Source organism: Lithobates pipiens, unplaced genomic scaffold (genome assembly GCF_037356315.1).
Source record: "Lithobates pipiens isolate NorthernLeopardFrog02 unplaced genomic scaffold, aLitPip1_a1.2 Scaffold_23, whole genome shotgun sequence".
Classification (NCBI taxonomy): Eukaryota; Metazoa; Chordata; class Amphibia; order Anura; family Ranidae; genus Lithobates; species Lithobates pipiens.
The window spans coordinates 254,533,202-254,559,287 of record NW_027507785.1 but is presented as its reverse complement, the minus strand read 5'-3'; the positions used below and the strand labels follow the sequence as shown (position 1 = coordinate 254,559,287).

General features: G+C 43.5%; 1 protein-coding gene across 1 annotated transcript in view; it reads right to left on the bottom strand.

Moving 5' to 3' along the window:
* Positions 1–1,862: 1,862 nt before the first annotated feature.
* The window catches only part of LOC143928269 (carboxyl-terminal PDZ ligand of neuronal nitric oxide synthase protein-like), a 193,154-nt gene continuing 168,930 nt past the window's right edge, over positions 1,863–26,086 (bottom strand). Inside the window, exon 12 of the mRNA XM_077453045.1 lies at positions 1,863–12,923. Coding sequence (XP_077309171.1) covers positions 12,401–12,923 — 523 coding nt within the window. The 3' untranslated portion in view covers positions 1,863–12,400. The remainder of the gene's footprint in view (positions 12,924–26,086) is intronic.

The following is a 26,086-nucleotide window of genomic DNA, read 5'->3' as shown; positions in this document are numbered from 1 at the left end:
GGCGCCTGTTTCAGTTTATGCGACTCAAAGTCACAGCGACATTGAAAAGTTGCCTGCACTACTTTGATGCAACTTGAGTGCCAGAGGGTATAAAGTCACATCTGAATTCGCACTAGTGTGAACAGAGCCTAAGTTTAGACAGCAGGGTGTCCAGGGGGTTGCCATGAGTTACTGCACTTGCTCACAGTCCTGTACCGTATTGAATGAATTCCTTCAGGACAATAGTGAGCCCAGCCTCAAGGTGAACTTACACTTTATTTGTATATTATAAGACTATTGGAAAAGGCTAAAACCACTAAATCAACAAAAAATCTCTGTGTTTTCATCCCACAACAGGATTTAGGCCTGATTCCCACCTATACAGGTTGCAGTTTGCATATTGCCAGGTGCATTTTTCAATACACAGTTTTGATCCATTGAAGTCTATGGAACCAAAAAACAGAAAAAAGTTCCTGGCCCTTTCCATAAAATGCACAGGTGTGAACAAAATCCATAGGAAACCATGTTAAATGGATTGTAGTTTGTTTCTGCCAAACTGAAAACACACTAAAAAATGCATAGGTGTGAACCAGGCCTAAGGAGCTGAGTGCACTTCTGGCAAGTATTTTTCTGTACTTGCAGGGTCTTTTAAGCGGAACTAAACCCATCAATTTAACAGTTTTCAAAAACAGTTACATTCCCAGAATGTGACGGGAATGTAACGGTCACATTGATTTTGCTGTCAACCAATCTGTCAAACATCTAATGTCTGGTGTCATAACTGATCACATGTGCAGCACCATGGCAGTTGAAGATCAAGCAAACAAAGGCCAAGATGACAGCTTCCTTGGCTGAAAATGAAAGGAGGGTTTAGTTCTGCTTTACCTGCTTCAGGACCACCCACTGCAGTTATACTGTGGCAGGGTGGCCCTGCTGTGCTGAATCACGTACATGTACGTGATTTTGTATTTACAGTTAGGGAGCACCCACCACCCCAACTGTGCTGTCGTTCGCTACAGCACAAGCTGGTAAATGGTCCCAGCCCATGATTTATTTCTGGAACCCACTGAGCACATGACAGAAGAGAGTCCTGTGTAGGTAAAAAACACAGGGCTCTCTACTGTCAGCAGCGATGTGCAAAGCAGGGAGTAAAAACCAGCACATTGCTTAGTAAAAACACTACACACAGTAAACATGGTTAGGCACACATTTAACCCCTTAATCGCCCTAGATGTTAACCCCTTTCCAGTCGGTGTCATTAGTACAGTGACAGTATATTAGCACCGATCGCTGCATTAGTGTCACTGGTGTTGTCAGTGGCAGTTAATCAGCGCGCACCCCCCCTCCCCCAGCATCAGTTAGTGTCAGACTGTCCGCCTCCCAGTTCCACTATAAAAGGTGCTGATCACCGCCATTAGTAGTATAAATCTTTTTAAATTCCAGCATATATTCCATAGTTTGTAGGTGCTATTACTTTCAAACAAACCAATCAATATACACTTATTGGGATTTTTTTTTTTACCAAAGACATGTAGCACAATACATTTTGGCCAAAACTTTTCAAGCAAGTGAAGCCACAAGGCTTCACTTCCTGATTCCCTTACCAAAGATGGCGGCGGCAGCATCCGAGGACCGAGGGGTGGGTCGGCTTCAGCCGACATCGCGGGCGCCCTGGACAGGTAAGTTTCTTTATTTTAAAAGTTAGCAGCTGCAGTATTTGTAGCTGTTGACTTGAAAAAAAATAAAATAAATTGGCGGACCTGCGCTTTAAGCTATGCTTGAACAGGGAAATTAGATGAAATGGAAACATTTAAAGGGGAGTAGAGAAGATTGAATACGAAGATTGAATACACAGGTATTTTACAAATAATCAGACCATCAGCTTTTGCAAAGGTTTTATTGTGCATTGTATGTATGAAAGATTATAAAGTACAACTTTGCTATAAAATATAAATAGAGTATGTACTCTCTCTAGTTTAAAATCAGTAGATAAATGGTAATACATTGTAACTTTGATAAAAATAAAAAAAACAAGGATAAAATATAATTTGTACAATGATATATTACCCTTCTATAATCACAGTTTTCCACATCTCTTATCACATGGTCCCGCCAATGCGCAATGCAGAGTGCTAGAGCTAGAATTGGGGGGGCGGGGGGGGGGGCAGGAATAGGCACAATGAAAGAAGAAAATGGGTTAGAAACTTTTCAGTCATTATAAAAATATGGAAGAAATGATCTGCACAGTTGTAACTGTATAAACCATACAAACATACTGCAAGTAAATCGTAGTCTAACTGTACACAAATAATCATGGTTATATGAAATGATGTGAAATTAGTGGACTGAGAACCACATCTCCCTCATTTAGTGTTCACTGCAGAAAGTCCTATCCCACAAGTACAAACGTCATTTTGGTTGGCTGCGGTTCCAGGTGTGTGCGAAGATCTGCTCAGCCCATACAATGCAATGACAAGCTGACAGCGGCCGGGCTATCCTACCTGCAATTAGGGGCAGTGGGTCGTGGCTGGATGCAGACAGACTGGGGATGATTTACGAAAACTGGTGCAACTGGGCATGGTAGACAATCAGCCTATAACTTCAGCTTGTTTAACCACTTGACCCCCAGAAGATTTTACCCTCTTCATGATCAGGCCATTTTTTGCCAATCGCCACTGCGTTACTTTAATGGTCGCTGGGACCCGCTGATCGTTCTCTGCAGAGGCAGAACTACGGTCTGCCTATATAAACAATGCATTCTGTCAGAGCGCTGGTCCCCAAAAAGTGTCACTTAGTGTCCAATTTGTCTGCCGCAATGTTGCAGTCCTGCTAAAATCACGGCCATTACTACCGGTAGTAGAAAAAAATGGCATAAATCTATCCCACAGTTTGTAGACGTGATAACTTTTGCGCAAACCAATCAATATACGCTTATTGGGATTTTGTTACCAAAAATATGTAACAGGATACACATTGCCTTAAATTGATGAAGAAATTAGATTTTTTTTATTGGATGTCTTTTATAGCAGAAAGTATAAAATGTTTTTTTCAAAATTTTCTGTCTTTTTTGTTTATAGCACAAAAAATAAAAAACGCAGAGGTGATCAAATACCACCAAAAGAAAGCTCCATTTGTGGGGAAAAAAAAAAGGACACATACACTTTATTTGGGTACAGAGCTGCACGACCGTGCAATTGTCACTTAAAGCAACGATGTGCCGTATCGCATAAAAAATGGCCTAGTCATTAAGGGGAGGGGGGTGAAACCTTGCGGGGGTTAAAGTGGTTAATGGACAATTGCATGGTCATGCAACACTGCACGCAAATTACATTTATATAATTTTTTCACGAAAATAGAGCTTTCTTTTGGCGGTATTTGATCACCTCTGGGTTTTTTTTTATAAAAAAAATAAATAAAAAAAGACTAAACATTTTGAAGAAAAATATTTTTTACTTGCTGCTAGAAAACATCCAATAAAAAAAAATAAAGTTTCTTGATGAATTTAGGCCAAAATGTATTCAGCTACAGGTTTCTATAATTTGTATTTATTTTTATATTTTATACTAGTAATGGTGATGATCAGTGACTTGTAGTGGGACTGTGAGACTGTGATAGTGTGGTGGCCAACACTAGCTGACGCTGGCTGGTAGGTGCACTGACATCAATAGCGACACTAATACAGTGATCAGTGCTAAAACTATACAATGTAACTGTACTGACACTGATTTGCAGTGAATAAAAAAAAAGAGAACAGCAAGATCGCCTGTCTGTGTACAGAGCTGTGTTGTTTACCAACACAGAGCTCTCTTCAATGCATCACAGAGCTGATCAGCAGGTCTCTGATCAATCACTGGCTGGGACCCGTTGATCGACTTCTGCTGTAACAAATCACAGCACAACCGGGCCGGCGGACACAATAGATGTACAGGGGGCTGTCACTAAACAGTTAATTAAGCTTTGACAAAAAAAAAAAAAAAAAAAAACAGAAGCCGATTGGTTTCTAGTCTACTCTCCAATTTTAGTAAATCTGAGTCCACCCTCGATCACTACAGGTAATCATGGAATGTCTCGTGCATAGCTGCCCTTCACACACACCTGTCAATCCAACCGCAGGAATCTGCCGGATGTGCTAAGCACCCATGTGAATGCCCCCTAATGGGCAAAGCATATCCACAAGTTCCTCCCCTTGCTGTTAGTGCCAATGTCAATTCCATGTTAGGTAGCAAACGGTCTATAGTGAGGGGATGAGATGTTTCCTCTCAATTTGTTAGTGCTTGTAAGATATATAATACAATATAACATCTATTACACATATCTACAATTCCTTCATATTGTTTATTTCTAAAAAAAATATTAACATTGTGTCAGTCTAAAAATAAAGTTAAAAAAATCTAATTTTATAGATGTTCATTAAAAAATAAAACTGCTCATGAGAAATATATATATAATTTTACTGAAATGATAAGATTCCCGAATCATAGATTTGGCAGGAGCTGTACCAATCTAAACTGGACAAATAGGAGATAAAGTTGAACTCCAGTAAATTTCCAGTAGAGTATCCCATGTCCCTCTGGCTGTCTACTAATTTCCCATTCAGTGATGCCGGGTGCTACACACTGGTGATCTTCTGGTGCTACAAGTATGAGCGACAGTGGCTGTGACAGTAAAAGATGCCGTCATATATCCCACCTTTCATCTCCACTCAGCCACTCACAAAAAGTCTTAGCCCTTGTACATACGGTCGGACATTCTGACGGAAAAGGTCCGATCGGACCGTGTTGTCGGATAATCCAACCGTGTGTGGGCTCCATCTGACTTTTTCCATCAGAATGTCTGACCAACAAAGTTTGAGAGCTGGATATAAAATTTTTTGACAACATGATCCGATCGGACTTTGTCCGATCGTATGTAGAGAATTCCAATCGGACAAAGTGGCACGCATGCTCAGATCAAATTACGAAGACCAAAGCTATTGGCTACTAGCCGCAACATAGTCCCGTCGCAACGACCAAACGTTATCACGTTCCGAACAATCGGATTTTCCAACAACTTTGTCCGACCGTGTGTATGCAACACCACTTTCGGACAAAATCTGTCGGAAAAAATCAGACGGATTTTGTTGTCGGAACGTCCGACCGTGTGTACAAGGGCTAACAGAATGCAAGATCCTGACTACAACAGTGATGGCAGAAAAAGACTGGAGTAGTCTATCAAGTCTGCCCATTTTATTTATTTATTTTCATTAACCTTGTTGTCTGACTATAGATCAATATTTATCCCAAGCATGTTTGAAGTAATTTACTGTTGACTGTCTCACTACCTCTGTTGGTAGTTTATTCCAAGCATCAACTACCATTTCCGTAAATAATACTTTCCAAGACTGGTTTTGAACTTTCCTCCAGTTAGTTTGAGGTCATGTCCCCATGTTCTTGATTTTTATTTCGTATTGAAAAGACTGCCTTTCTGAACCTTATTCACCCCCTTGATGTATTTAAAGGTTTCAATCATGTCTCCCCTTTCCCTTCTTTCCCCCTAGGCCAGCCTTTCTCAACCTTTTCAACACAGAGGAACCCTTGAAATAGTTCTCTGGTCTCGGGGTAACCCCTTCTAAAAATTAGAAATGTGCAACTCACGATACATTAATGTGATGGTCAGTGGGAAGATTGGTCCTTACACTTGTGGTCATTGGGGAGAATTACCTCCTTACAGATAGCTAAAAAGATCAATGGCATGAGTGGGAACTTATCTGAGAGGCAGAAATTGCCCAATGCTGAAGGAACCCCTAGCAACTTCTGGAGGAACCCAGGTTGAGAATCACTGCTCCAGACTATACATATTAAGTTCCTAAAGTCACTCTTGATATGTTTCATGAAATCGACCATACAGAATCAAGAAAAGAATAGAACATTTGGTGTAGGAGGCCTATTCTCCAAACAGGCATAGAAGGGTAGGCAAACGTTAGGAAATAGCGAACAAAATAACAAAAGGGGTAAAAGGTTTGGAGACAAAGGGGTAAATAGATACAAAGACAACCCAAAAGAAGGTCAAAAGAAAAGTAGTAGCGGCTGTTTGGCACATCGACATAGATGAGTGGCAGCATAAATCTCTACCTGCCTACACCTGACATTCTGACCACCACTGCAAGGGAGGCATTCTTTTCACTGGCCACCAATGTAAGGGTATTTCCCATTGACACCTAATTGACAATGACCATTCTCCCTCTTCTTCTTTACTGACTATTCTTTCATAAAGTATATGCAAAGTGTCTTTTTTCCTTTTTGGATAGAGCAGCAAAGCGTCAGAACTCTGTCAGGTTATTTCTATTGCTGCCAATGCCCCAGCTGTAGAGATTCACACTCTTTATTTGTCCGGGTGACCATCGTACACGATAAGGAAATACACAATTTTATAGTTCTATCAGTACTGGAGGCAAAGTAAAATCCTCCAAAAGGAAAAAGGGTATTTCCTCCAGTTTTGTACATATTTTCTTTAATTTCCTATTGCACGTGTGGGACAGGAAGTTAAAGGAATTCTCTACAACAGGGCACAGGCAGCTAAAAATAAACAGTCAGGTGTTTTCCCCTTTCCCCACTCTATCCAAAATTAAAAAGAATGGCTGTACATATACTTAACTGCTCAGATTTTAGCCTCCCAGGGAGTGTATTGTTTTTGGCACACTTAAAGGCTTGCATCATGAGAAGGTCATACATTCCAAAAATTCAATATCCTCAGTGAGCTGAAAATGGCTTTTCACCTCCATCTGAAAGTCAAACATAGTGAAAACACTGATCCTGTCAGGCATGCAGCATTTTGGTTAGAAGACGCTCCCATATGATAAGGGCGGACGTCACCCTGTCCTCAGGCAGCATGAAGACTAGCAAAAATGACTAGAAACTTAAAAGCCAGTTTGGCAGGTTAACCAGCAGCTGGTTATATTTCACTTGTGGAAGGTCTTACTATTGATGAGCATACGTGATCTGTCGGTCATTACACAGAATGAATAAAAGATGATAACCACATTGGAATGGCTTGGCAGAATACATATCACACTTTGGGACTATTACACATATGGCCTGGACACATCTGATTAGTACGCATGACACAATGACAAATGTTAATTTGAAATGCAAAAGGTTGAAATTCCTGTCTCACCACATTCTTTCCTTAAACCCCAATCCCAACTCCTGGTAAATAAAAATAAAAATGATAATCTGCTCTTGCAGTGGGTCCCCCTCCACATTACAAGAGATAATTACACCATTTATTTTCCTCCTCCAATACAAAGCAATGAATATTTCCCCCCAAAAAAGTTTGAAAAACAAAGGCTTTTTGTTTTGCGCTTTTAGTATTTTAGTTCCGGATAGAGTGAAAAGGGTTCAAGGTCCTATGAAGTTCTTCTTCAGTATCTGTGTGCTACTAGGGAAATTAATCTCAACTTCCTGTCCTGGAGAAGCAAAATGAAGAGATTGAAATTCTCCCAAAGTGAGCAAAATTCCCATCTTAGCTGTCACCAGAACATTTGTTCCCATGGGATGATATTCCCTTACCTCTTGTTCTAGTGACATCCCTAAAACTGGATTGCTCCTTACTTTCAGACTAAGTGACAATGGTCACCAGGACAAACAGATGGGTTAAAGAGGAAGTAAACCCTGATGAGTTTACTTCCTCTTTCATTCCCTGCAAAGGCAAAGCATAATGGACTACTATGCATCGCATAGTAGCCCATTATGTGTCACTTACCTGACACAGGAGCCAGCGAAGTCACCGCTGTCCCCTGTAGTCCGCCGCATCCATCTTGTTGGTGGGGTCTCGCAGCTCCGCCGCAGCTCCATTCTTGGAAATGCCGCGCTCAGTGCGCCTGCGCGCCGCTGTCTACGGCGCATGCGCCGTAGACAGCGGTGCCCGTTTTCGGGCAAATATCTCCTAAACCATATAGGTTCAGGAGATATTGCTTGGACCTACAGGTAAGCCTTAATCTAGGCTTACCTGTAGGTCAAAGTGGTTTGTAAGGGTTTACAACCACTTTAACTTCTCCAATGTGGAATCGGACATCAATATAAACTTGATAGAGGGTCTTAACCATTCCTTGCTCAATAAAAAACAAAAAAAAAAGTTTAGTGTTTACAATACACTTTAAATTGTATATTTTTGCAGCCACATTGGGATAACACAGACTGCCAGCGTCCAGGGTGTCCATAGGCTTACACATGTTTGTGCTAGGACTGTATACCCCCATACAGACATATCCTGTAATTCATTTGTACAGATTACTGTACACAACACCTGTGGCTCGCGCATGCTGAAATATGCTTGCATTTTACTTTGCTTGGTCATGACTGCAACTGTTGTGGCATTTTATCTAATGAGTTCATATTAAAAAAAAAAAGGCTTGGGAATAAAAAGGTGGGGAAAGTGACAGTTTACCTCTTAATTATTATTATTTTTTCAAAGCTGAAGTAAGCCTTAAAATGTGTGTGTGTATATATATATATATATATATATATATATATATAGATATTAGCGTTGCACTGATGCCGGTGCCAAAAAACAAAAATAAGCATTTGCACTAATGCTTGTATTGGTGCAAATGCTCTGATACTAAAACTGACACCTTCAATTCCACAAACTGTAAGCCCGGCTCACATATATGCGAACTGGATGCATTTTTAACCACATCTAATTCGCATGTCATGTAAACCTGCAGCTTTTTCAATGGAGTTGGTTCACATATGCGCAGGCCGGCCTGCGGCCGCAATGCGTTTTTTAAAGAGTTCAGTACTATTTGGAGCATGCTGAACAAAGTCAGTCGGAGGGAGCTGAAATCCCACTGTCAAAACCGAACTGCACATATGTGAACCCAGTCGGGTGTGTAAAAAATAAATGCATCCAAAAGGCAAAATAGGTATAGGTATCAGAGTGTGCTTGAGAAAAAGTATTGGTGCTCATACTTGGTCATTAAAAGGTGTGTATATAAGAAAATAAAAATGATATAGATATATATATATATATATATATATATATATATCCTCATTAATCAAAAGTGAAGCACTGTCTCTGGCTGCCTTTCTTTCATACTATATCAAATCAGAGGACAATTTTCTCTGAATTCAGTGGTTGAAAAAAAATATGGCCACACTCCCTAAATGAGGCAAGGCTAGTACAAAATAGCTAGTATTTTTTTCCACTTTTGAAAGGACAGTCATTTATTAAAATAAACATTTTAAAATGAGTTTAAAATGTGGTTGTCATTTATATGGGATAGATATTTTCCTACATACAATCAATTTCCTGTTCAGCCTTCATGGACGGACAATTAGGTCATCCTCTTTTCAACTTGAAATGGCTGAAATCTAAGATCAACATTTATACAAGTTAAAACAAGGAAACATATCTAAATGTGAGGAACTGTATAGATATGATTGCTTACAAATGGCTTTTGATGAGGAGGTCCACCAAATCAGAAGGCCATGACCCTTCAATAAGGAGCCGTAAAAGTCATGGAAATATCTTGTGAACATGTGATATACTCAACCCCATGAGGGCATATCTTGGAGTAGACTGTAAACAACTTACTTCAAGGCAGCAATGGAGAACCACACCAACACCAACCAGATTGTAACACATTTTTGGTTGTCACTTGGTCATGATGTTTTCATTGGCTGTGCGCTTCTACATTTACTGAGCAACCTTAAAAAAATACACATCACTGGATGACTATCCTAAATCTGTGGTTATTTTAAGGCTGTGTGATTTCATTGCTCCTTTAAAAAGGAATTGCTGGCAAATATATTAAACATTTAGTTGAATGGTTTAAAAAAATCATTAAATGTATTTTAAATACTGCTAGTATAACTGTCTGAAATCTATTTCTTTATTATCTTCTCACCACTACCTGCACAGCAGATATACGATTGACAGTGGGAAGGTAGACACCCATGCTCACTGCTGTAAATGTTCAGGCACTAGTAGCTGGCAGGACACGTGTTTAGGCAGCTTACAATAGAAGGAGATTAATGGAAGAACCTCAACAGTGTTATGATGTTCTTTTACAGTTTATTCGGTTGGCGGGTGACACGAGAAGATGCAAAGTGGTAAATGGTGACGTCACCCTTCTGGCTCTGGCTATGGTGTGATTGTGGGGGGGGGGGGGGGGGGATGTAAATCACCAATCTGGTTTAACAGAATTTCAAATATGTTGGCAGGCAAAGGGGTCTACATGTCTGTGTTTCAACTGTGTATTTAGCCAAATGGCTGGAGTTTTGCTTCAAGGTAAGTTCCTGAATGTTCACAGCTGTAATGGTCTTCTTTTGAATTTTAAGCAGACATGGTCACCTTGCCCATACAGGACAAATAGTGTCTTTGCAAAGGGTATCCCTCAATCCACTGATGTTCACCTTGCCATTGCTCTCCTTCCAACAGCTGTCAACAATACCTGGTGCTTCAACGTATGGGGGAGCATGAGACATCCTTCCACGTGACAGTACTTTGGTCTAGCAGCCAATTGCTAGGTCCATTTAATGTCACATGACAAAGGGAGTGCCGCCACCACTCACCCTAGCTTCCGACACCAGCCAACACTGGGTATTTTAGTGCCGGCTAAGACACAGGAAGAAGCAGCAGGGGGTCTCCGGCAAGGTGGAGGAAGGGGGCAAGCGACAGTTATCTTTGAATATCTCAGTAACTGGGAGACACAGGGAGGTTGATTTACTAAAGGCAAATATAATGTGCACTGCAGTCTCAGCTCTAGATCTGAGGGGAAGCGCTGTTGATTTCCATTATCCAATCATGCCCAAGAAAAAAATGCTATTTTTTTTTGTTTCCTTGCATGTGATTGGGTTTTCTTTGCAAAGTGAAGCTTTACCTTGTTTACTAACCACCTGGAGCAAGTGCACTTGCAGTGCACAGTATATTTGCCTTTAGTAAATCAAACCCAATGTTTTGGAATGTTAAGGGTAATAGGCAATGTAAACCCATCATGGATTTAAATCAGATATGAAAAACTTTAAATTTTCAAATATCAAGCAAGGTGCCTTATTGTTGGGCAGTAGATCATTTCTTAAAATACTGGATTTCAGCTAAGAACTGTAGATATGTTATGATATTTGATGACCCCACTTGAAAGATTGGAAGGTAGGACAAGTACTAACCAAGTTTTAGAAAAATAATGATCATACCACACTATAACATGTCATAGTGGTTTACATTCAGTGGAGAGTAACTCTGATGTTTAGATAAAAAAAAGAAGACTATAGCAAACAGGGCTGCTGTTAGAAATCACGGGGCCCCATACAGCCTACACTAATATTATTATTAGCGGACACAAACATAACAGAGAACCTGCATAAATGAGCCCTTTTATAATAGAACAGGGAGGGGAAAGCAAAAACAGGAACAATGCCCTGTGTCTCTCCCTGCAGCAGCTAAAAGCTGGTGGGAGGGAGAGAAACCAGCTTTTATCTGCTGCAGAGAGCCACACAGGGCATCTTTCTGTAATTGCTCCTCGTATTGACAACACTGATTCCTCTTGCTGTTCGGGCCCCTCTGTGTGCCGGGGCCCCCTACAGGAGGACTGGTGGTCCCCCCCTATCAGCAGCCCTGATAGCAAAAGACCTTAGCACTGAAGGCATACTTTTCTAGCTGTTGCTCCAGGATAGCTTGAAAACCATATCAATAGGAGGCAAAATGTGAACTGAGTAGGCACATACAGTCTGTTTAAACAAAGTATTTTTTATAGATTTGCTAGAAATCATTTCCCAGAAATGAATATAGTAATGAAAATCTCTGAAATGTGTGTTAGATTGTAGAAAATAGGGGCAGCGGTAGTTTGCATAGCAGTAAACACCACTAGGGACCAGCCTGGTTCATGGATTTGAAATGTGGGACCTCTTACTAACTTTACAGCAAAAGTGTACACAATTTAATGATGGCTCATTCATAAAAACTGTATGGAAGGAACCATGAGGCTATTATTCATTGCTGTCACCCAATCACATGCTCAATGCTGTTTAATTATGACAGCTATGATCCATTTCTGTATATTTCAGCATTAAAAATTAGACGTAATGTGCTACAACTATGATGATCTGTCATAGATTCTGTGAACAATTTGTTCGGGAGAAATTGTTAAAATGATTGCTTATTATTGCTCTATAAACATGGACATGAATATACAAGATGATTAGCAGTTTAAAGGCCAGCTATGTGTACGTAATGCATGTCAGTGATATGGGTATACGAGACAATATATACATATTGGCCATGATGACACAACTCTAACACTGTCTCTTACAAAGTGGTAAAAGACAAATAAACCATCATCTCCTTAGGCTCCTTAGCTCCACTTGGACAGTGCAAATCCTACAAACCAGCTTATAGTATAGGTTCCAGTGACAAGACTAGGTCCTTATTATAAAATATAGAATTACTCAAAGGACAAAAGGTCAGGATGGGGACCATCACCATCTAAAGTAGAGTTTTTGGGCCAAGAACTCCAGTCAGAATGATTGATTTCCCCTTCTATTAAGTCTTCTTGGCTGATACAGAGTTTCACCACGGCTTTTTCATGGAAATGAGAAGACTCTCTCAGGTTTGTGTCTAATGACTCCTTATGAATAATGTCAGGGACCGATAGCGCAATCTCAGGATGGACTCCATTTTGGATCTCAGTCTGCTCTAAAATGACGCCCTCTACTTTTCCATTGGGCAGGGAATCTGGCTGACATTTCTGTGTGGTTGGATCATCCTCATCAATGGCAGTTTTAACAGGGATTTCACTGGTCACATTCAAACTGACCTCAGTAGAAAAGGTTGTTTTCTCTGGACTATTCAGTACAGGGTTTGGGGAAATGATCATATCCTGAGTGGTCTTCAGAGCTCGTGGGATACGTTTCTTTACCACAGGAGGTGGAGGATCAAGTCGAGGGAAGCATTCAACAAACTTTGACCTAAAAAACAAAACAAAAACAGAAGATTATGAATAAAGGAAACTTGGCAAGGAGACTAATAACTGCATGCCAATAGGCTTACTTACATAAATATAAAAACAAGCAATACAATGGGTATAAAATGAGCAAAATAGGATTTTTAAAACAACTTACCTGTAAAATCCTTTTCTTTGAAGTGCATCACGGGACACAGTGCCATAGTAGTTACTATGTGGGTTATAGGCCACCTTCAGGTCATGGACACTGGCACACCCTAAGACAAGAAGTCCACTCCCTATATAACCCCTCCCACTACTAGGAGTACCTCAGTTTTGTTGCAAAGCAATACACGTACAGTATATACCAAAAAAGAAGGGAGGAACCCCTGTGTCCCGTGATGTATTTCACAGAAAAGGATTTTACAGGTAAGCAGTTTTAAAAATCCTATTTTCTTATCGCACATCACGGGACACAGAGCCATAGTAGTTGTATGTGGGATGTCTCATAGCAATGCCAACTGAAGGGAGGGAGACAACAAAAGTAGGGCACTAAGACTAGAGGACTTATACTGCAGCCTACAGTACACTGCGCCCAAAGGCGATATCCTCGTGACCTTTTACATCTATTTGATAGAACCTGGTAAATGTATGGACTGAAGGCCAAGTTGTGGCCTTGCAGATTTGAGTCATAGAGGCTTGGTGATGCACTGCCCATGAAGCACTAACAGCCCTGGTGGAGTGCACTTTAATATGAAAATGTCCTCTTTAAACCATAAGCTTGAACAAGCACATGATAAATCCATTTAGAAATAGTAGATTTTGACACTGCCTGTCCTCTCTTAGGACCTTCTGGCAACACTAACAAAACATCTGTTTTACGAATCTGAGTGGTCACCTTCAAATAAACCTTGACTGCTCTCACCACATCAAGAGAATGTAGTGACCTTTCTTCCGCAGAATGAGGTTCTGGAAAAAATTAAGGCAGAACAATATCCTGGTTTAAATGAAAACCTGACACTACCTTCAGTAGGAAATTAGGATGAGGATGCAATACAACCTTATCCTTATGAATAATCAAATATGGCTCTTTACAAGAAAGAGCAGCCAACTCTGATACTCTTCTTGCAGAAGATACGGCAAACAAAAAAAAACAAATTTCCTTGTCAAAAGGACCAAGGGAATATCTTGTATCAGCTCAAAAGGCTGTTTCTGTAATGCCGAAAGGACTAAATTCAAGTCCCAAGGGTTCAGGGATGACCTAACCTGAGGATTAAGCCACGTTACCCCCTGAATAAAACTATGAACCAGAGAGTGTGAAGCAAGTGGTCGCTGAAAAAACACAGATAAGGCCGACACCTGGCCTTTGATAGTACTCAAGGCCAGCTTCATTCTTAATCCCATCTGTAGAAATTCAATGATCGTACCGATGACATATTTCTTGGGGTGCCAACCCCTGGATTCACACCAGGAGACATATGTTATAGAGTCTGGAAGGCATATGACTCTGGAGGCCGGCTTCCTAGCATTAACCAAAGTAGAAACTACTGAACCTGACAACCCATGGTCTTTCAGAATGTGTGTCAATAACCAAACCATTAAATTTAGCGTTTGTAAGGTAGGATGGAATACCGGACCTAGCGAGAGAAGCTCTGGCCGCGGTGGTAGGATTCATGGATCCCCTGCTGCCATCTTTACGATCTCTGTATACCAAGATCCCCGGGGCCACAAGCATCACTTCCTTCCCTTCCTGCTTGATCATGCGAAGAAGGCGCGGAAGCCACAGAACAGGAGGGAAAGCATAGATCAGTGAAAACTGATCCCACGGAAAAAACAAGGCATCTGTTCCACATGCCAGCGGATCCTTTGTCCTTGACACAAAGTTGTCAATCTTTTTGTTGAACGTGAACACAAACATATCCACGTTCAGAATTCCCCATCTTTGACATATTGACAGAAAGATGTCGGGGGGGAAGAGAACTTTCTCCTGGGAACAACTGTTGGCAACTCAAGTAGTCTGCCTGCCAGTTCTCCATTTCCAGAATGAAGACTGCCGATAGGCAAGGAATGTTGTCTTCTGTCCAGGATAGGATATGATTTACCTCTCTCTGAGCCGCACGACTTTTCGTGCCCCCTTGGTGATTGATATACAGTAGGCCCCTGTTGTGGCATTGTCGGATTGGAGCCTGACAACAATTCTCTAATATAAGCGTCCAGGCCTTCAGGGCCTGGCGTGCTGCCTGAATCTCTAGAATATTGATGGGCAAGGCCATTTCTGTTTTGGACCATTTTCCTTGGACAGATGCTTCTTCCAGGACTGCTCCCCAGCCCAGAAGGCTGGCATCTGTTGTCACCACCTTCAAGGTAACTGGTAGGAAGGACTTTCCTTTCTGAAGATTCTTGGATATCAACCACCAACTGAGGCTTTGATGCACTTTGGGGTATAAATGCATTGGGAAGTCTAGAGCTTGGACTTTCTTGTTCCAAGTTGACAGGATACCGTTTTGCAGCAGTCTCGAATGAAACTGCATAAGGAATGGCCTTGAATGAAGCTACTATCTTTCCCAACAATCTAATGCAAAGTTGAATAGAAGGATTCTTCTTTGCTTTGACCAGCTGAATCAGTTCCCTTATGGAACTGACCTTTGCCTGGGGCAAAATCACCCTCTTCTGAGCTGTATCTATCTATGATCAGGCCCAAGTACTGCAATCTCCTTGATGGTTTTAAGGAGGATTTCTCTAGATTGAGAATCCAACCTAAGTTTTCCACGTAGTTGACTATGGTGTCCAAACTCTTTTTTTAAGCGAGCTACCAACTGATCTATCAAGAGTAGATTGTCTAAATAAGCTAGAATCGTTATACCCTGAGCCCTTAATCTGGCTAAAGGGGGAGCCAGCTACTACCTGAGGTGCAGTAGCTAGACTAAAGGCAGAGCTACAAACTGAAAATTAAGATTTTCTATCTCGAAGCGTAGATATTTCTGGTGAGCAGCGAAAAGAAGTACACGTAGATAAGCATCCTTGATGTCGTTTGAAGCTAGCAGCTCTCCACCTTGTAGAATGGAGACCACTGATTGGATTGATTCCATGCGAAAAGAGCGGATATTCAAGAAACGGTTTAGATCTTTGAGATCTAAAATGAGTCTGACATCCCCGTTTGGTTTTGGCACCATAAAAAGTTTTGAATAAAACCTTGACCCCCGCTCTTCCATGGGGACCACCGATATCACTTTTTCAGACAAGAGATGATCCAAAGGCAGAAAGAGAGACTTCTTTTTTTTCTGGGTCTCTGGGAATGTTTGATCTAAGAAAAGGAGGAGACGGGAACTCTTGGAACTCTAGTCTGTACCCTAGAGATATTGAGGAAGCCACCATTTTGTCTCGACACTGTTCCGGCCAGACCCTTGAGAACTGCAGAAGTCTTACCCTCACTTGAGCGAGCAGGGGGCGCCTCTTCATAAGGAGGTTTTAGTATTTTGTTTAGTGGGTTTCCTCCACAGGGCCTCTTTTGACCCTGAGGTTTACCTGAGGAATTTGATGGTGGAAGCCGTCGAGATTGCCTGGAGGTAGATGCCCCTGGCACTGGAGAAGAAGCCAGTTTAAAATAAAAATGTCTAAACTTCTTCTTAACTGGTAAAAGGGAATTTTTTCCATTAGAAATTCTTTGGAACTCTACGCACATGTACCAGCCCGAGCATAAGCCGTGAGGCTTGGAGAATAGAATCTTCCATAGCGTCTACTGTAAAACATAACGCCTCTGATATCCCAGTCAAATCTTGGGCCTGCTGATCAGGAATAATCTTGAGCACCACTTTAAACTGGTCTTTTAAGGACTGGCATACCCCGATCGCTGTCAGTGCAGGCTGAACCACTGAACCTGCCAGAGAATTATTGTTTTTAAATAGGAATTCCAACTTCCTATCTATTGAATCCTTCAGCATTTGAGCATTGTCTACAGGACAAGTTAAGTTTTTGTTCACAGTGTCAATTGCTGGAATCCCCAATTTCTTATTCAATTCTTCCTCCATAGGATAAAGTGTTGAAAACTTTTTTGGAGGAAAAAACTGTTTATCTGGGTGCTCCCACTCAGAATACATAAGCTTTTTCAGTAATGAATGGATAGGAAAAGCATGAATAGCTTGGGGAGGCTTTAGCGAACCCAAACAAGAAGTGGGCTCATCGACTGACTCCACTACTGGCAGGAAAAATGTGGAATGGACCAATTCAGTGAGTGATTGTACCAACAACTTTTCCTGTGAACCCAATCCATCCATATTAGGCTCTTCAGAAGAGGAGTCATCAGCCTCTTCCTGGTCCCCTGAGAGAAAAGCATCATCTCTTGCCCCCTGTTGCTAAGTTTGAGGGTCCTGAGTAATGGACGGGGACCTTTTACGCTTAGTCCCACTCTGGGATGCGATTGAGCCATACATTTTTTGTTCCAAGCCTAAAATGGTTGAGGAAAAAAACACTTCAGCAATATATACAGGGGCTGCAGTGCTAAAAGCAGCTGCAACATCCGACGTCCGTGGTGGCTCACTCTGACCAGCCAAAGCACTCTCGGGGGAGGATGCCATCTTTTTTGAGATGGTTCTAGGCTTCTTAGTGCCTGTAGAAGTCTAGAACCCTTTTTTTTGTGGTGTTTTTACCCCCCTTACGACCATAGCCCGATGCACAAAGCAGAGGTACTACCAGAAAGAACGCATCCACTGCTTGAGAACTAGTCCAGCCCTGCTGCTGCTATTAATGCTCAGCCTGATGCAATAGTAAATGTGTCAAAAGGAATGCCTGTGTCACCAAACCTCTTTCATGCCCCTCTTGCTCTTGTGTCCCTCCGTCAGCTTGCAGCAGTAAAAACGGTGCTTTAAAACACATTCCCACGCTGGACGTTGGAGGACGCCAACGCCGTGCTAGGCCCCGCCCCCTCCATCGCCCTCGCCCCCCCTTTTAAAAAAAAAGAGCTTTACCGCGTGAGCGCGGGCTTCTGATCCTATGTGATCACTCACAGAAGGGGGAAAAAATGGCGAGGAGAGAGCCTGGAAGCCGCAGAGTAGGGTGGTGTGCCGATTGTTTTTTTCCCCCAGTTTTTTCATAAAGCTCTTCCTCGAGAAGAGGGGGAGAATACAGCACAGGTGGGGGATGTCTGGTGAGGAGGAAACCTCCCCCCCACCAGACTTACCGGGAGGTCTGCTGCTGACTCGAGAGACGAAAGCCTGCTGCTCCGGACACATCGTGATCTTCTGAGCAAAGCATGAGAAGGTATGTGCTCCATACAGCCTCCAGTGGTGACACATAGGCATGACAACACCTACCTTTCCGCTGCTGGGTTTTCCGTGGTAAAACCAACAGACCCAATCTTCACCCTTCATGGTGGATTTCGTAAATAAACCTTCAGGAGCTGGGGAACCCACAATCCTGGGCCTGCAATAGCACCTCCGCCAGTAAAACTTTATGGCCTTAAAGCGGGAGTCCCGCAATTTTTTTTTTTTTTAAAGTCAGCAGCTACAAATACTGCAGCTGCTGACTTTTAAAATAAGGACACTCACCTGTCCCAGGGTCCAGCTATGTCGGGACCCGAGGCCGAACTGTCCCTCGGTCCTCAGATGCTGCCACCGCCATCTTCGGTGAGGGAATCAGGAAATTAAGCTTTGCCTTCCTGGTTCCCTACTGTGCATGCGTGAGTCATGCAGCGCAATACGAATGGTACCTGCTGTCTCTAGGACCCGTGTGTGTCCCAGCAGACAGCGCGGCAGGACAGGAAGAGGCATAGACTCCCACAGGAGTGGGTGCAAATACCTGTCTTAGACAGCTATCTGCACCCCCCTGAAAGGTGGCAAATGCGACACTGGGGGGGGGGGGTTCCGAAAAGTGGAGGTTCAATTTTTATGTGAACCTCCGCTTTAATACCAAAAGTACTTTACATTGTAGTACATATAACACAGTGTATTGAGGTGGTTAAGGGGAACCCTGCGTCCAAATGTAAAAAATAAAAATAAAAAATAAAATTGTCTCCCCCCCAAAATCCATGTCAGGCCCTTCAGGTCTTATTAAAAAATAAAAATTCATACCAGACGCTTATCTGAGCAAGCAACCAGGAAGGTCAGGATGGGGGTGGGGGGGGACAAGTGAGTGCTCCACCCCTCCTGAACCATACCAGGCCACTTACCCTCAACATGGGGAGGATGCTTTGGGGTCCTCATCCCCACAACCCTTGCCCGGTGGTTGTGGGGATGAGGTGTCCTGCAATGTCCATCCTTCTTTAATCAAGGTGCAGACTGACCCGAAAAATAGAAAAGAAGACAACGATCTGCCTCGATGGGAGGCGTCCCGCCGACTGCTGCCTTTTCGCGGTGACAGCCATCTTATAGGCAAGGGCGGGGCCACCCGGTGACATAACCAAGTGACCTCGCCCGTTCTGACGTCACGTGCCGTTAGAAGGGGCCGGGCTCATTCGGTTAAGTCAGTGGGTGGCCCCGCTCTTGCGCTGTGATTAAAGGATGGACTTTGCGGGACTTAATAAAAGTATTGTCAAACTGTCTTTTGTATTTTTTACTTTTTGACACTTTGTTTGTGTGAATGAGTAGGGGTACATGTACCCCTACCCATTCACATAAGGGGGGGCTGGGATCTGGGGGTCCCCTTGTCAAAGGGGGCTTCCAGATTCTGATAAACCCCCCCCACCCGCAGACCCCCACAACCACAGGACAAGATGCCTTTGGGGGGACCCCAAAGCACCCTCCCCACATTGAGGGCAGATGGCCTGGTATGGTCCAGGTCCATGCTTTGGCCCGGTATGGTTCAGGAGGGGTAGGGCGCTCGCGCCCCCCCTATCCTAACCTGCCAGGTTGCTTGGTATGGATTTTTTTTGGGGGGGGGGGGAGGAATTTTGCAGTGCAATTTTTTGCAGCCGGTAAAGATTGAAGCATCGGGGACAGCCCTGACAGCCCAACGCTGTAGGGTTCCGTTTGTAGGCAAGTTTGTCATAATGTACTAGTATGCGCTGCATACTAGTACATTATGGCTTAAACCTGCAGAGGGCACATTATTTTATATTGTCAAAGAGACTTTACTACCACTTTAATATAATTACAGTGCCATTATCCATATACAAAAAGAGAAGAGACAATGTAAATTAAACAGTGTGTGTTTAGTATCACTTTAACCCTTTCATGACTAAGCCGATTTCTGACATTTGGCGTTTACAAGTTAAATCCGTATTTTTTGCTAGAAAATTACTTAGAACCCCCAAACTATATATATATATATATATATATATATATATATTTTAGCATAGAATCTAGAGAATAAAATGGTGATTGTTGCAATATTTTATGTCACATGGTATTTGTGCAGCATGTTTTAAATGCACTTTTTTGGAAATAGGGCCACTTTCATGGGTTTAAAAAAAACAACACAGTATAGTTATCCCAATTTTTTTGTATAATGTGAAAGATGATGTTACGCTGAGTAAATAGATAAAAAACATGTCACGCTTTATAACTGCACGCATTCGTGGAATGGCGACAAACTTTGGTACTTAAAAATCTCCATAGGCGACGCTTTAAATTTTTTTTACAGTTACGAAGTTAGAGTTACAGAGGAGGTCTAGTGCTAGAACTATTGCGGCGATACCTCATATGTGTAAATTTGAACACCTTTTACATATGCGGGCGTGACTTCCGTATGCGTTTTCTTTGCTGCGCGAGCTCGTGGTGACGGGGGCGGTTTAATAAAAAAAAAAAAACACGTATTTATTTTATCTATTACTAAATTGTGTTTTAAAAAATAAAATAAAAAATTACTATCACTTTTATTGCTGTCACAAGGAATGTAAACATCCCTTGTGACAGTAATAGGGGGGTGACAGGTACTCTTTATGGAGGGATTGGGGGTCTAAAAGACCTCCGATCCCTCCTTTGCACTTCAAAGTATTCGGATCACTGAAAACAGTGTATGGCCCCTTTCACGCGGGACGGATCCATAATGATCCACCCCGTGACGATCCGCTTGCTCAGCGGGAATCGCTCCGTTTATCCCTGCTGAGCCGGCGGGTGACAGGGCGGTCCCTGCACACTGTCTGTCTTCATCCGATACGCTCAGCAGACGGATAGAAAAATGGGATTTTCCTCCGTCTGCAGAATCGGGCCATTTCGAAGACGGACGATATCGGGTGTCTGCGGATATTCATCCGCAGACACCCGCTATCCCATAGGAATGCATATATGTCCGTATTTCATCCACAAACGGATGGATGAAATACGGACATACGTTCCGCATGTGTGAAAGGGGCCTATCTAAATACTGTTGATTTTTTAAAATCCAGCGCCAGCTAAGTAAACAGGAAGTGACGTCGTTTCCGTGTTTACATCAAGGAGACTGGAACAAAGCAGTTTCCAGCTTTGTTCCACTCTGTCACTAGGCGCTGCAAGAGCCGGATCGTCGATTGGCTCTCCGGTGCCACCGGGAGGCCCGGGATGAGCGGCGGGAGGCGGCACAAGGGGGGGGGGGAGGTCCACCCCTGCTCCTCCAGGATAAGAACTGAGCGGCTTTTAGCCACATCGGTTGTTATACTCGGAAAGCCGACCACCGGCTCTAAACAACGGTACCAGGATGATGCCTGCAGCTGCGGGCATCATCCCGGTATAACCCTTGAAAGCAGAGTACGCACATCTGCGTACGCTCGGCGGGAAGGGGTTAAAATTGCTAGTGAACTACAAAGAAGCTGTCAAAGAAAATTGTAATTTGCAAATAAAATGGTAAGCATGACATTCTATGGTAAAAGAAAGCTGTAATCCCACTAATCAAGGACAAGAAAGGAGATAGCAACTGGCACTCAAACACGTTTCATCCTGTGAATCTAAGCATGCCTTGCTATCGAAATACAGTCTTGGTAGACCAGGAGATTACCAACATCCTACCCTAAACTTTTACAGATTCCACAGAAAAGCAAAAGCAAGGACAAAGGCTACAGCATAGTAAAAATCATTACAAATATAGTAGTATAAACTGCACTAGAATTATACCAGTATTTTTGCAGAGCATTTATTTATGGAAAAGCTCTCACTAAAATGGCTGCTGAAGCCCAAAAACAGCATTCACTTCCAGGCTGCTGCGCTTTTCTCCCATTAGGGTCTTGCAGTGGTCAATGGAGTAAACTTTTTTTTTTTAACCATTTTCTTTTTCGTACATCATGGGACACAGAGTTAGGCTAATATTCATTACCTACTGGGTTATATGCCATCTCATGGTGAATGGACACTGGTAGACAAACAGGAAATGATCCCCTATATGACCCCTCCCATACAGGAAGTACATCAGTTTTTTTCCAGTGTCTTAAAGGAGCATTGGCACGTTTGAGCTCTCTGAGCTCCAGGTCTCTAGTCTCATAAGTGGTTCTTAAATGAATCAAGGAATTGACCGATCAGATCAATTTGACACAGGCTCTATATGCTTAGATAAATGGTAGCTAAGCCTTGCAAAGAAGATCCTGCGAGGTTTTGCCTGTAATGCGACCTCTTGGGGCGCTGGACCCTGCAAAGTGGAATCCCGGAAGCCACAGCGCTAAGGCATTCCTGCAGGGTTCTCTACAGATCCAAGAGAGTGGACCCTAAACATGAAAAGGGTACCCAGTCCTTGAAGGTCCTCAAGTGACAGGAACCGCCGTGGTCGGTGAAGATTGGGCTCTTCATTTCTAAGCTGCCCTGCACCTGGACAGGTAAGTGAAACCCCTTTACCTATTTTTGGGTGTCCCAGTGATAATCAGTCAAGCTAGCTAGAGCTGTGTGCGGTGACCATACAGGGAATTTTGGGTACCTTTTTTGCTTGTGTCTGGCAGTTTTTTTTTTTTTTTACCTGTATGATGGCACACGACTGTGCACCATTTTGTCTCTTGGTTCACCATGGCGCAGTGCATTTGCAAGAGCGCTGCTGTGCTCAGCAGTTTGGTGGCCATGGTGCATGTGGTGGAGCCGAATTTATATCGGCATGTGCCGTAATTTATATCTAGGCACACGTTCGCACGTAGCCGTGCCCGTTCGCACGCATGCGCAGAACTTTCCAGTGCACAGCCAGCTTATTTAAGCTGTGTATGCCAAGCATGCGGTGCTACCAGAAGGCAGCTGTGGGACACAGAGCAGGCTCTGAACCAGGAATTTGCAGCAGTTCATTTCTCCTTACCTGGGTCACGTGAGTCACCAGGTATTGCTTGGCAGGCTAAAGGTGTTTAGCAGGATTGTTGCATAGGGGCTTGGTGAGCCCTTTTAAAGGGTCTTCCTTATAAGGTGTAAATATTACACCCAGGTATTATATTTTTGTGGCTTGTAAATGTCTTCAAAAAAGAGGGACGGGACTAACACTACAGGGAAGGGCACACCTATGTCATCAGTAGTTCCTGATGAACAAAGTCGTATCCCTGGTGTTGTATCCCCTGAAAGACGAGAGGCTTCCAGGCAATCTGAGCCGCTGTGCCTATCTGGTATTGTGCCTACAGTCAACGCTGCTGCTTCACCCTTTATCACTAAGGATGAACTGTCCTCGTCACTAGCCATGCTGGAGCACAGGATTGCTGGCATGATTGTCTCCATCCCGCAGGGTGGCGAGAAGTGTGACAGATCCCCCCCTCCCCGGAGTCTCCTAGTTTGGAACAGGAATGGATTGAGGACAGGGAAGAGCTAAAAGCTCAGGACTCTGGAGGGCCTGGTGGATGAGTCTGCTTCTGAGCAAGCTGGACAAGAAGATATCCAGTTGATATCTGCCTCTGTCGCAGAGGCTTTTAAAACCACACTCTTACCCAGATGGTTCATTCTGCCTTTAAGTTGCCCCTTGCAGAGGTTACCGGGCCCCCTGGTCCTCTTTGGTGTCCCTGAGGCCTCTTCAGACCACACAGGCTTTCCTCCTACACCCTCTGTTGGAAACATTCTCACAGGATATTTGTTCCTCCTAAGAGGTTTTCCCTTTTATATCCCATGGATGAAAAGTTTGTGAAGACGTGGAGCATGCCAGCTGTAGATGCAGCAGTCTCTTCCTTAAGCAAGTCTTAACTTGTCCGGTAGATGATCACAGGGCTTGAAAGACCCCGTTAACATTAAATTGGAGTCATTTTTAAAGGCTTCCTTTTCTTTGGCCAGTTCAGCTTTTCAGCCAGCTGTTTCTGCAATTGGTATCTGCCAGTTCATAAAGGATCAGGTCAGACAGCCTGACAGGCCTAACCAGGAGGATGATCTGGCTGAAAATAAAACAGGTATTCCTCGAGCGTTGTGTTTTGCTGTTGACGCCTTAAAAGGATTCAATACAGCAGGTTTCTCATTTGGCTCTCTTGTCTGTACATATGCATAGACTTTTGTGGCTTAAGAACTGGTCAGCCGAGCTTCCTTGTGTAAGGTTATTGGCAGGTTTCCCCTTTCATGGGGAACATTTATTTGGTGATCAGTTGGACAAATATATCCAAAAGATTTACGCAGGGAAGAATTCTCTATTTCCTGTGAAGAAAAGCACCAGGTGCCCCTCATTTAAAACCCTAGGGACTGCTTCCTCAGGTGTCTCAGCACAAAGGCAGTTCTGCCGCCAACAGGGTGCTAGAGCCAGGGGCAAGCCGCTAGGCCAGGCCCAGAAAAAGCCCCGGGTCCAAAATTCTTCTAAACACAGCACCAAGCCCTTCTTTTGAGGGGATGCCCCCACTCTAATGAGGTGGGGGGGAAGGCTGCTGCACTTTGCGGACATTTGGAGAACAATGGTTCAGGACGAGTGGATCACCTCAACTATATCCCACGGTTGCAAGCTGGAATTTCGGGGAGGTTTCTAAGATCCAGCGTTCCCGCAGATCCTCCAAAAATAAACTTATTGTTTCAGGCACTACATCATTTAGTCCATCACGGAGTGATTGTACAGGTTCCTGTATTCCAAAGGGGCGCAGAATTTTGCCCAAACCTGTTTACGGTTCAAAAACCAAAACGGGGGCACAAGGCCCATTTTGGATCTAAGATCCCTGAACCAGTATCTACTAATCCAATCCTTTCACATGAAGTCTGTCCGCTCAGTAGTAGCCTCACTACAGACGGAAGACTTTTTAGCCTCCATCGATATAAAGGATGCATATTTACACTTACCTATCTTTCAGCCTCGTCAGAGGTTCCTGCGATTTGCAGTAGAGGAACGTAATTTTCTGTTTGTGGCTCTACCCTTCGGGCTTGCCACAGCTCCCCGGGTGTTCGCAAAAGGTCCTAGCACCAGTACTGGGTCTTTTAAGGGCCTAAGGGATCTTGGTGCTCGGGATGAACTCCTGCTCAGAAATCACTCAATACTGGCTCTAGAACAGAGCATAACCTGCACAATGCAGTATTTGGAAAGCTTAGGCTGGATCATAAATAAGAGGCGGCACCAGTCAACCCTCCAATCGGCTCTGTATGAGTCTTCTAGGAAGGATGGTGTCCTCCTTCGAGGCAGTGCCCTGTGCCCAGTTCCATTTCAGGTCTATACAAGACATCTTTTTGGCTTGGAACAGAAGAGGACAAGCCCTGGATCATCCAACGTTCTTATCTCCTCTGGCACGCTTAAGCCTAAACTGGTGGTTGCAGGATCAGAATCAGACAAAGGGAAAATCCTTCCTCCCGGTAACTTGTAAAGTACTGACTACAGATGCCAGTCCCTCAGGCTGGGGAGCGACCCTAGAGGGGCTCACAGCTCAGGGACGGAACAGATCCTGCCCATCAACGTCCTGGAGTTACAGGCAGTATGTCTGGTCCTATGGTCCTGGACGGTGGAGCTTCAGGAATGCCCTATCAGGGTTCAATCCGACAATGCCACTGCAATGGCCTATATAAACCACCAAGGCGGTACCAGGAGTCGTTCAGCTCTGAAGGAGGGGAACGACATACTAGCCTGGGCAGAGGGACATGTGCTGATTTTATCGGCAGTCCATATCCCGGGGGTATCCATATCCCAGCAGATCTGCCAGGGGAATGGTCCCTACACCCAGGGGTGTTCCAGGATGGCCAGAGGTCGTTGGGGATCACCAGATGTCGACCTATCGGCATCCAGGTTCAACCACAAGCTACAGCCGTTTGTGTCCCGAACAAGGGATCCTCTGGCAATCGCAGCAGATGCTCTGGTAGTTCCATGAAGTCAGTACTCCCTGGTTTATGCTTTCCCTCTCCTTACACATTTGTCGAGCAGGATTCGGAGAGAAAGGGGGTT